Source organism: Sus scrofa, chromosome 18 (assembly GCF_000003025.6).
Source record: "Sus scrofa isolate TJ Tabasco breed Duroc chromosome 18, Sscrofa11.1, whole genome shotgun sequence".
Classification (NCBI taxonomy): domain Eukaryota; kingdom Metazoa; phylum Chordata; class Mammalia; order Artiodactyla; family Suidae; genus Sus; species Sus scrofa.
In genome coordinates, this window is record NC_010460.4 from 15,067,528 (window position 1) to 15,079,890 (window position 12,363).

General features: G+C 44.0%; 1 protein-coding gene across 3 annotated transcripts in view; it reads right to left on the bottom strand.

Annotated features, from left to right (window-relative positions):
• Positions 1-7,451, bottom strand: part of LRGUK (leucine rich repeats and guanylate kinase domain containing) — a 117,722-nt gene extending 110,271 nt beyond the window's left edge. Inside the window, exon 1 of one of the 3 annotated variants that reach the window (XR_001302322.2) lies at positions 4,029-7,451. Coding sequence is in view for 2 of the 3 variants with exons in the window: in XM_003134660.5 (XP_003134708.2) it covers positions 4,029-4,349 (321 nt within the window). In the remaining variant the exon portion in view is untranslated. The remainder of the gene's footprint in view (positions 1-4,028) is intronic. The other 2 variants (XM_003134660.5, XM_013985615.2) reach the window with 2 other exon arrangements.

Consider the following 12,363-nt stretch of genomic DNA (forward strand, 5'->3'; position numbering starts at 1 on the left):
TCTCACTCCCCCCAGCATGTCCTAGACCTCATCATCGTGCTAAACTGCTCACCCCAGAAACCTCAGACCCCGGTCTTCCATTGCTCTCAGATCCCACAGCTGCCCATCCTTCAACCTTTCCAGCACCTACTGAACTTGGTCTCTGACCACTACAAAATCTCCAGTCTGTTCATGCTTCCCTTTCTCAGAGTCTATCTGTTCTCTCCTGACTATACTTCTTTCCCTACTTGGTCTCCCAGGGGCAATTTCAGTGTCTCTCAACTCCTTGGCCCCTGATTACATCTGCCCCATATGTACTCAGACCTGAATCAACTTCACGATCACCACTGCGCTAAGGCAGAGATTATGCCGTGCTCATTGCCCATTTGGGATAAAAATCGTTTTAGCATGCAAGCACATGCCAGACAAGTCCACAAGCCATTTCAAGGGTTTGCATTTGCAGCTGCTGGCCTACCCCACAGCCACAGCAACGGGATCCAAGCCATGTCTGCAACTTACAGCACAGCTCACGGCAACGCCAGATCCTTAACCCACTGAGAAAGACCGGGATCAAACCCACGTCCTCATGGATACTAGTCGGGTTCATAACCCACTGGGCCACAACAGGAGCTCCTAATGAGAATTTTTTAAGCCTCTTCCCACCCAAACTCTCAGTAGCATAACGAACCCATTCTCATGCTGACACTCTTCTTTCCCACCCAGCTCTTCTCCCGTCTCTTCCTTCTCTCACCAGTCCTTTCCAGCTTCCTTCCCTGAATCTTCTTCATCTGCCTGCCTCGGAAATGCATCGACTCCAGAGATTTCTTTCTTGGCCCTCCTCTGCTTTCTCTCCTCTCCCTGGATGATCTCACAGACTCCCATGCCAAGGGTTCCTAGGTCTCCGACCCTGAGCCCCCTCTCCACAGTCGTGTGATTCATGTAGCCAACGCCCGAATGCACAGCTCCACCTGTCCTGTTTCTCACGGTGGCTAATGGCCTTCACAGCCCCCTACACCATGCCATAGACCTAGCAGTCAACCTAGACTTCCAATGTTCAATGAATAATAGTCTCATCTTAAATATTTTATACATGTATTTATCTCTAGCTTCCTTTCCATTCCCATTGCCTAAATCCAGACTCTTCTCCCTCCCCCATAGATACTGCTAGTCTTCTCACTGGTGCACCTGCCTCCAGGCTTACCATCCTCTAATCTAATCCCACTTGGCCACAAGAGCAGTTGCCCATGTCTTAAGAGTCAAGTCCACAATCCCCACAGTGGCACAGAGCTCTCCCCCATGTGGCCCCTGCCTCATTGCCTTTTCTGATCTCACCTATCATGGGTCACTAGGAGAAGCTGCCATCTGCCTGCCCACACACCACCTCCCCACCCCAACAAGGGTGTATGTCCCTTCAAGGCTTCCACCATCTGCAATCCAGCTCTTATATCCACGTCTCTTGACGTGCTGACTGGTTTGATTTACTCATATTCTTATCTCACCTTGAGAGCTGGGACCATGTATGTCCACCAGCACACGTTCATCTGTTCATCTTCTATCACAACTGGTGCTATTACGGATGACATTTCTCATTTTTTTGAGAGTCTGCTCTTTGTCAGACACTATGCCAAGAACTTTAATGTGGACTTTCCCCATTCAATTGGATGTTCGTAACTCTCCAGGGAGTCGGCGTTCTTACCCACATCAAGTTATTGGCAAAGAGGGGTTTTCATGCAGCAGAAACATATCACAGGCCCAGACACCCCTTCTGCCCTTCACAGTCAAAAAGTACTTCTTATATAGCAATCATTTGTGAATGTTTGTTTAATGAAGCCTAAATTAATGAAATCACTTAATGGGCTATAGTTAGCAGATAAGAACAGGGAAGTTATTACTTAAATTAGTAGCAGTGTAAATAATATATTGTGCTAAGTAGTTTACACATAGGCTCTCATTTAATTTTCACAACTCTCCTATGACGTAGGTATTATCATAATTCCCACATTGCAGATGAGACAGAAGGCGCGTGAGTAACTTGCTCAAAATCTCACAAGTCTATGAAAATCTTTGATTCCAAAGGCAATATGCTAAACAGCTGGTCTGCCCTACCTCCCTCCAGTTCATTGAGGCTACTGTGCATGATACGCACTAAATTATCACTGTGTCCACCAAAGCATCATAAATCTTAATCAGGCTAAAATATGAAAAATAAATCACTAAACATAAAAGCCCAAATGGTTCCTCTTAAAACTTTCCCATTTCTTCAGCTTATCAAAACGTAGAGACACTATAAAAAGCTAAGTGAGAATGTAAGAACACAAAATACATATTAATATTTTGAATATAAATGGAAGAAATAATAAACATTTTCCACATGCAGCCTATAAACCAAAAAGGATTAACTGGTTCACGTCATCCCCCTCCCTCTATGTTTGTTAATGGCATACTGAAGACAGATTAACAACCGCCCTAATGAACCCCAGAGCTAAAGAACATGCGTTAATTGGAATAATAAAGTTAACTGGTGATTCATTTGTTAACTCCTCTGGGGTTGGAAGCTGGTGGAAACCATACAAACATCTTGAAGTTGTAAAAACATTGCTACAGTTTTGCAATAGTCACCTTTAAGCATGGCAAAGTAGATCAACAAAAGGTAAACAAAATAAGTAATAAATTTCTATGGTCCACTTTAACCAAAATTGATGTGTAATTCAATAGCTCATGTAGAAGGAGGTAGAAGAGGAAAGACCAAATGGGGGGTGAGGGTGGGAAAAAAATGTGCCAGACGTGAAAAGTGAACCAAAGGACGTGACAGAAGAAGAAAACCCAAAGTGGGGACACAGTTTAAGTGGTTAATGGCAGAATCGGAGTAACAGAAGACATTACAAGATACAGAAAGGAGACTAAGAAAAAAAAAATCAGACAAATAAGGAAAGGAGATAGTGGAAGAGAACAGGCATAACAAAGAGAAATCTTTTTGGCCTCAAGGGGGAAAGAAAGGTGACTAGGAAAAGGTCCAATGACTCAAAAGGGATGCTAGAAGAATATCACAGAACGAGGATGCTCCTATTTCTCTGTATTATGTCTACTTCTGAAAAGAACTTGAAACAATTGATACTATGAAGGAAGAGGAAGGGGAGAGAAAAACCTAATCTAAAGAAAAACTATGAAATTAAGACAAACACTGACTTAAGGAAAAAAAAAAGTTTCCTGGAAGCCAAGACAAAGAGGAAAACCTAAGAGTTTATGGAAAGAAAGCAAATTTATTTCTTTAAAGAAAACAAACAATTCATAGAAAGCCAAAAGAAAGAAGTGATGAGCCGTGGAAAGTGACAAGTGGGCTAAGGAAGGAGCAGGACGATAATAAGTGTAAGAAAGGCGTGGAATTGCGGGGTGTTTAGAAGGATTGTAGCAAAGAAGGATTTTGTATTAATGTCAAAGGCCGAGCTGCCAATGGGGCATTACAGGTGGGAATGTTGGAAATACGCCTCACATCCTAAAATACTCCCACAGTAAGCAGTGTATGGGTGTGTGTGTGTTGCTTGTATAAGGCATCATATACCCCTGACAGAAATAATATATAAAACTTTCAAGTCACTTGGTCTTTGAGGAAGCACTTAGATTACTTCCAGAGAGTAATTTTTTTCCCCCTAGAGGAAGGAGGATGAAGGGACTAGAAGTGAGGAAGAGTATTTCACAAACACGGGGACAAAGGTGCAGAGGGTGCTGAATTCTGCCTATTCACAATACTGTCAAGGTTTAATTTTGGAAAAGGTAACTCCCAAATGCTTTTCTGTAACCATGTTGTATAACTTGACTCTTAAGAAATCAAATGTGCCAAAGAAAAACAGAGGAGATACTTGGGTATTTCAGTCAAAGGGTAATGAAACTGGGTAACAGAAATGGGAGGGGAGTGGGGGGGGTCTCGGAACAGAAAGGGAGAGGTGCTCCTGGAGATGAAGAGCCCTAGGACTGGGGCCAGCCATGGGCTGGTGAGAGGTCCAACTTCTGGAGAAGGAAGCGAGGGGATGAGGGGTAGGGGGAAGGCACACCTCCGAATTCAGCATTTCTGACTCCGAGGACGTCTCGGATTCCGCTTCACCCTCGCCCTCGCCCTCCTTCTCGTCCTGGTCCACGGATTCTCGGTCCACCTCCGACTGCAGATAGCGGTGAATGAGCTGCTCCAACAGGTAGGAGGAGGCTTTGCGGAAAGTATTTTTCGGCTTCTGCCCCATGGGAAAAGAAGACCAGCAGGCCTGATGTGCCTTTTCTGAGTACAACAGTTTCGATTGCACTCCAGTTCGTGAACTGCATAAGCTTCCCTGGAGAGAGGACAGTCTCGGCACCTGAGGATCTCTCCTGGGGGTCGCCATCTTGTTTACTGGGGTTGCCTAGGAGACTGGCCTCTGGGGAGGAGGCGCCGCAAGGGATTTTGGGGGCTGTAGTCTCCGTCCCTCCACACCTCCTCGCTTTCAGTCTGTGACTGCTGATGCTCGATTTTCCTTTATTTTTCTTTTCGTCCACCTGTTGTAGTCTGTTTCTCTTTTTCGTCCGTTCAGTTGCTGGCTTTGTTTCTTTATGCTTGTCTCTCTCGTTTTAACCCCTTTTCTCTGCACCCCCTTTGGTCCATCCGATTGTCTGTTTTCTCTCAACCTCAAGGTTCCTTTTAGAGATTTTTCATCCCACCTGAGATCACAGGTGATCGCCCCATCCTGCTTTATTCACGAAGCTCTTTCTGCAGAGTCCTACTTGCTAGGGTTAGACCTCTCTAAATCTGTCGAAAAGCTAGTAACACCGGAATTTTTGTCTATGCTGAGTGCGGTGAACATAAAAGAAATGGAAGGCATGAATGGTTCTTGTCCTTATGATTTATTTGCGGATAATAAAGAGAAACTATCAGGCGATGACCAAGAGCTGATGTGCAATTAATTTACGTTTTTAACCTGAAATGATAAGCCACATTCTTGGGGAGAAAAACTGGCAGTGGTCTAACAATCCAAATTGGGGGTGGGGGAAGGAACGACCGCCGAGCTAACACTATCTAAAAGCCTCCATAAAGCTGTTAGCATCGCATAAGTAATTGTATTCATCAATGACCTGCACTGGTAATTATTGTGATCTTGTTGCCTGAGTCCTCTTTGCAGTTTTATAAAATACTCTTGCAAGATTGCGAAGCATGATTTTATGCCAGTGTGATTTCATGTGACCCACATCCCATAGCCTTGAGCTCCACAAAGTAGACACTCTATAGAAAAGCAGAATGAAAATTATCGTAACTATTATTGCCATAGTGATGACAATAGAGATCCTTGCAGGGAAGTCACCCTCATTCTCCTGGCCTTACAGGGCTTTTTCTCCATGCTTCAGTGACAGCAGTTGCAAATACACAATGATCCTGTCAATGGCTGTCAGGGGAGAAGGAGATGGAATCCTTATGGACACCATCCATTGACTATTATCTTTCTCAGTGCTGGAGGGCCCGTTAAAATGGACATAAAGCTTCCAGAATTACCTTCCTTCATTATCTTGCTGGTCATAAATGTAAAGGCCATAATGAAAGTATCTTTTTCTGCTAGGCTTATCTTCCTGCTTGCTCGCTCCTTTTTCCAGTGGGTAGGAACTCCTGCAAGGGATTTTTCCTCATCCTCACCCCCACAGGACCCGGCCAGCAAACTGACAGAAGGATGAAAGGGGCAGAACACAGACAAATGGAAACTCAGTGTGTTTTTTGTTTTGTTTTGTTTTTCCAGTAACTAAATCAGCATTTCCAGCAAAGCAAGCTTTGCCAGTGTCAATCTGTTGAGAAAAGTGTCTTCAGGCAGAGTTTGGACCTGTGGCAGAGTAATTTTCAAAAAGTTAAAAAAAAGGATTATTATGCAAAAATAGAATGAAACACATGTGAAAGATTTTATTCAACTCGTTAATTAATGAGCGAGCCAGTAAGATGGTAACAGGGTATTTATAGTCCCAAGGAAAGACATTCTGAAATAAGTTCACTAAGTGAGAGAGAAAACTAGTTAATGTCCTACTAGGCATTACACTGTAGCCTTTGGAGTTGTATATTTCTAAATGTCTTCTCTCTTTCATCTTCCCATCTACTCTCTGTCTGTCCCAGTTTGACAGATAAGGTAACTGAGGCCCAGAGAATTTAAATAACTAGCCCGAGAACAAGTAGTGGTGCTGAAATCCAAACCTAGGAAAACCAAACTCCACGGTCTACCTTCCACTACCGCTTCTGCAGGTGGTAAATGCGGAGCCAGATAAAAGTACACAAGAGGTCTCAGAAGGAAAAACCCTCTATCAGTTAATGTTCTTAAGTGTAAATAAAAGTTCACTCAGAGAATAAGCCTTTCGTATAGAACCATAACATGTCAGACCTAGAAAGAACTTAAAAGCTCATCTTATCCCAACACTCCTCTTTAGAGAAGAAGAAATTGATGGCCCTCCAGGGACAGTGACTTATCCCAAATCACCTGACTTGTTAGCAGCCAAGCAGGAACTAGAGGCTAGACTTCCCCTTGCTCAATCTTTTCGCTTGCCAGTTTGCCAAAATGCCCCCCATGCTGGAATTGTATGAAGAGCATCCCTACTTTGGGATTCTGGGGATCAAAATAGAAGGCATCATCTCTATAAAAATTATTTTACCAGGCACAGGAGATAGAATTAGACAGAGGGAGACAAGGTAAGCCGAGGGAATATTTTATTGGAACTCTTCCTCTTAGCATAAGACATCAATAATTACTTCCATTTATTCATTGGTTCCTATAAACCTGGCCTGCGCTAAGTGCTGTGGACATATCTCAGTTAATTCCACCAACTGCTCTCTGAAAGAGGAATTGATAATCCCATTTTACGAAGGAGAAGAATGATGCTCAAAAATGCTAAGCAAGTTGCCCAATCACACAATTTCTGCTCAAACCAAAATTCCAACTCATCTTCCTAGATCCAAAGTCCATTTATCTTAACCACTAATGCTTTCCCCAGAAATATGAATTCATTTCTCAGGATGGAATGATGAGGCACAGAGAGCCTGACCCTATGAGATACTGAAAGTGTGTACGTGCATGTGCATGTGTGTGTACACGCGGGTGTGTGTGTGTGTGTGTGTGTGTGTGTGTGTGTTTTGGGGCCAGGCAGGAAGACCTGAGATTTCTGAAGCCGGGGAGGTACAGTGGGGTGGGCAAAAACAGTGGGATAAGATAATCCAGGAGAGCAACGTCTTCTGTGACAGCCTTAGTCTCTTATTCACTTGGGTGAGAGGAAAGAGACAGGGGAAGAGTATCACCATAGCACCCAAGGGCGCCTCTCATGAGAAGACTTCCAGGACTGGCTATTTAAAGGGGAGAATCAATGGGGTAAAGAGCTTAAGTTTATTTTTTTCTTTTTTACCATCGTGCCTATGGCGTATGGAAGTTCCAAGCTAGGAGTCGCATCAGAGCTGCAGCTGTAGGCTGACGCCATAGCCATGCTGGATCCCACTGCATCTGCGACCTAGGCCATGGCTTGCAGCAACCCCAGATCCTTAAGCCACTGAGCAAGGCCAGGAATGAAACTCACATCCTCACAGACACTCTGTTGGGTTCGTAACCCATTGAGCAACATTGGGAACTCCAAGAGCTTAAATTTAAAAGAGGGTGCGAACTACCAGCTTCAGCTGCTTGGTAGCTTTACCCTGGTGGTATTATTTACCCTTATCCCTAACTTTTATGTGTAGAACCGGGCTCTCCCCCAGTCTGGAGCCAGCACCCTGCTATATGACCTTCCTTCATTGAGAATGGAAAGGAAAAGCAGGGATGCACCCTCTGCTTCCTGCATGTGGGAAGAGGGTCTTCCAGGAGTGTGGACCTTGGGCAAAGCAAAGAACATACACCCCTCCCCATTGTCTTGAGGGAAAAAACAAGATCGAACAGTGCTTCTCAGGGATGCTGGGATGGCAGCACCTTGCATTCATGGTGATTTTAACAGAACACTTACATTTTCACAGAATATCGTGACATGGGGAGAGCAGATAGGCTGTGGAAGCCGCCAGTGATATAATAAGAATAAAAATAGAACCACAACTCATGTTTATGACTAATAACTATGTGCTGGGCACCCTGATAAATACTTTACATATATTAACTCCTTGTATGCCTACAAGGACTCTGTAAGGTAGAGATGAATATTATTATCCCCATATTATAGATGAGGAAAGAGAGGCATGGCGAGCTTGTATAAACCGCACAACCCACTTTGTCACGCAGAGGCAAAGCCAGACGGCAAATGGAGAGAGTCTGATTTCCTAGCCCCTCATCCTAATCAAAACGTGGTACTTCATCAATTATTTGAGTAAAACTTTAGTGGGGCGGCAGCGGAGGTGGGGTGGGGCGTGCACGTGTACAGATTGAATGTTTGTGTCCCCCCCCCCCAAAATTTATGCATTGAAATCTAATCCCCAAAGTGATGGTATGAGGAGGTGACTGGGTCCTGAGGGTAGAGCCCTCATCAACAGGATAAAAAAGAGGCCAGAGAGCCAGCTCCCTCTGTCCACCATGTGAGGATACCAGGAGCAGGTGGCTTCTGTAACCTGGAAGAAGGTGTCTTACCAGAACCTGAACCTGGCACCCTGACCTTGGTCTTTCAGCCCCTCAAACTGAAAGAAGTAAAGTTCTGTTGTCTATAAACCAGACCATATACTCTGTTAGAGCAGCCAAACGAAAACAGGGAGGAACCTTAAATGTGATGCATTAATGTCATATCCTTTCATGCTTTGTTATTCCTTTCTATTAAGAAGGGATAAAAATTCATAGGAAGGGAGGAAGTTTATTATCCAATAATAGCCAAGTGGGTCTATAGACATTATGCAGATAATTACACAATTTCAGTTGCCATAAGGGCTACGAAGGGAAAATATAGGAGCCACAAGAACATCATCTGGGTCCTACCATCATAATCTGATTACGCCTGATTTTATGATGGCAGATACCCTGGATCACATACTGGTGTTGAGCTCAAAGATAAAAATCGAAGCCTAAGATGAGATCATCTTAAAAAGCTCATAGACAGGCAGAAAAATCAAGCCAATGAAGAGTTGTCTGCAAAGAACTGCAAGCATCAGGTCGTGAATAAAATCTGAACGGAGGACTAGCTAAGGATGATGGAGAATTTCTAGGTCAGACAGAAAGGTGGGTTTCATCAGGGAAGTCACAACAACTTAAGATCAAAATGATTACAACGTTAAACTGATAGCCAGGAGGGACTGTACGAAATCTTTTGGAGAAAGATATGAAGACTTGAGGATGTCACACTATGACATTCAGAAGAAGATCAAAGAAGACCAGAAGGAATTCTGGAAGAAATCATCGCGGAAGTGATGGAAAAGAAAGGGCTTTCGAGAGACATGAGGTTTAATAACCAAAGCATCCCAATGGCACTAAATAATAAAAACAGAAGAAAGAGCAAACAGATACCAGGTGAATGAACCGTGCAAGAATTCCCTCCATAGCCATACACTTCGAAAAGCACAATGTACCTCAGTTAAGAGCAAGTTTGGAACAGTGGTGTTCTGCAGAAAAGCAAATCACGGGGGCTGTGATGTAAAGCACAGGAAACATCCAGATCGTTATTATCAGCAAGAAGAGAAGTCTGTTTCAGGTGCCAGGGATATAAAGTTTAAAATCTCGGTCTCTTTAATCAAGAGATTTGCATTATGGTTGGGGCAGCAGGATACAGAGATTCTTCCAAATGAAATCAGAAGTATAACAGGGGAAGCTAAGGCCTACCCGATTGATTTCTAATTACCGTTAGAAGTTCTCAGGGTGGGACTGAGTTGGAGGCAACATGAGCCACGACCACCTCTTTTTCTTTAATACTCTTGGCAGAAAGGACTCACTTCTTGAGGCAGATAAAGCAGTGCCCCCAGGCCGGTCCATGGGTGTTGTCAGGTGAGATCACATTTGTGTCCAAGACAGGGATGCTCCAAAGATTCATAGATGAGGTAAGAGGGGGAGCTAAGTTTTCAAGAAAAAACACAGAAAGAGGTGCTGGACAGTCCCCAAAGGACAAGTGGCATAGACAGAGGCAAAGAGGCTGGCCTGGCTGTGTTTCAGAGAGTCTCTGAGAAGTCACTGACAGAGAGGTAAAACCTGTTCTCAGTAAGGTGGGAAGGAGGAGGAGGTTGCCGCCTTCCTAGGAGACATGAGGTTGAGTGAAGAAGTGAATCCAGCTACACCATGTGTCAGATGTCTTACAGAATCTAGGGGATGAGACTTTTTAAAAAGGGGAGAAAAGATGGGGCTGGTGAGAGATTCTGACAGCTGTGAGAGGAAGGCAGGAACTTTATAATTCTGGTAATGGACAAAGTACATTTCACATAGGTGATGCTTTTCCATGAGAGGAATAGGAGACTCTGTTAGTCTCTGATATACTGTATATTTTAGGCACTTTACACAATTTACATCTATACCGTATGGCCAGACTTCCTTGGTTAACTCTCTCCACTGAGGATGCCTCCTTTCCTTGCAAACAGTACCTTGCACATAGTAGATGCTTTATAAACATGTAGTGACTACACACGAGCTTGGCTTTATGGTGAGTATATGGAAGGCAGCTGCCCCTTCATTCTTCCTGAGTGAAATCACATCCTTGCAGAGGGATGCAGGAAGAACAGAGTACCTAAATGCTGAAGTTGCCAAGAAAATAAAAAGACACAAACCAGCATTCAAGGGATCTAACAGGACTTTTTTAGAGTCAGACCTGGTGAAGCCAAGCCAGTCCTCACTCTTGCCTCTCAAGGTCACAGGGAGAGTTAAATGAGGTGAGTGTGGAGATGGCTGACTCAGTGGGGTAGACTGCACCTAGGGCCACCAATTCTTCTTATCCCTGTACACACCCCTTGCAGTGTGACTTTAGCCCCTCCCACCAAGAGGTAGAGTCTGCTTTTCTACTCCTACAGTCTGGGCTTGGCCATGTAACTCACTTGGGCCAATAGAACAGTAGCAAAAGTGGCACCAGCAGCAGAGACTTGGAAGGGCTCCGGCATTGGGACATTGCAAACATCCTATAAAAAAGCCGGGGCCAGCCTGCTGGATAATGACAAACAATGGCCTGGTTATCTGGGGCCTTGGCCAGCTCCCCCTGTTGCCAGACATGTGAATATAGGCAGCTTAGATCACCCAGCGTCAGCCAACCTGCCAACCGATCCAAGATGCCTGAAGGAACCCAGCAAACAGTGGATGAACAAAAACCCAGCAAAAACCAGACCGGAAGAACCGCAAAGTCAACTCAAAAAACTACAAACTAAATAAATGGTTCTTTTAAGCCACTAAGATTGGGGATGGTTTGAAAGGCAGCGAAAGTTCACTTACACATATAATGAATATCTAGATTGCCTAGAGTCTCACCTGACGATTCAGTAACAGACTGAACTTAGACGCTTTCTCTTCTTGCCTTTAAAGGATTGTTTTCATATTGGCCTTTGCTACTGTCAGTATTATCTTTCATCAAAAACAAATCTTTGCTACTATAAAGGCCAAAAGAGAAGCTGCGAGTCTTTCCAACAAGGCAGGTATATTCGTCAGGGTTCTCCAGAGAAACAAAACCAATAGGATATATATTTATAATAAAGAATTGGCTCACATGATTATAGAGGCTGGAAGTCCCAAGGTCTGAGGTTGGCAAGCTGGAGACCCAGGAGAGGTGATGGTATAAGCTCCAGCCTAAGAGCAGAGGAAGACAGATGTCCCAGCTCCAGAGTCAGACAAGCAGAGTTCCCTCCCACTTAGTCTTTGTGTCTGTTCAAATCTTTCACTGATTGGCTGAGGTTCACCCACACCAGGAAGGGCGATGGGCCTGACCTATCTACTGATTGAATGTTAATCTCAACCAGAAACTCTCTCACAAATGCACCTAGAATAATGTTTGACCAAATGTCTGGGCACCCCATGGTGCAGTCAAGTTGACATTAACCATCATACAGGCGGACACTTATGGGCGGTTTGTAAGTAAGGTACACAAAGAATCCTTGGGAATCTCTGAAAAAGAACAATTCTCCTATCTTTTACTGTAATTGTACCAACCACCCTGTGCAGCCAAGTGGACCGCATGGATGCTCTGTTTGAGCATCATCTTCCACGCCCCCCCGTCTGAGGACCACTCTTGCCTTCCTTAAGGTCTGTGATGATGCAAAGCACTAAGAATATTTTTGAAAAAGTCTAGGATGCACAGAGAAATAACAATAATTTTAAAAGTCACTCTTGCTTGAAAAACATGCAAATAAACGAGAGGTGGCTTTGCAAATAAAAAGAGGTGGCTCTGGAATTCTTTTCCCTTCAAATGAAACTCCGTATATTCAAAAGTAGAAAGAAGGTAGTAAAGAGAAATCATACCTTGAGGTGCCCCACAGGGTCT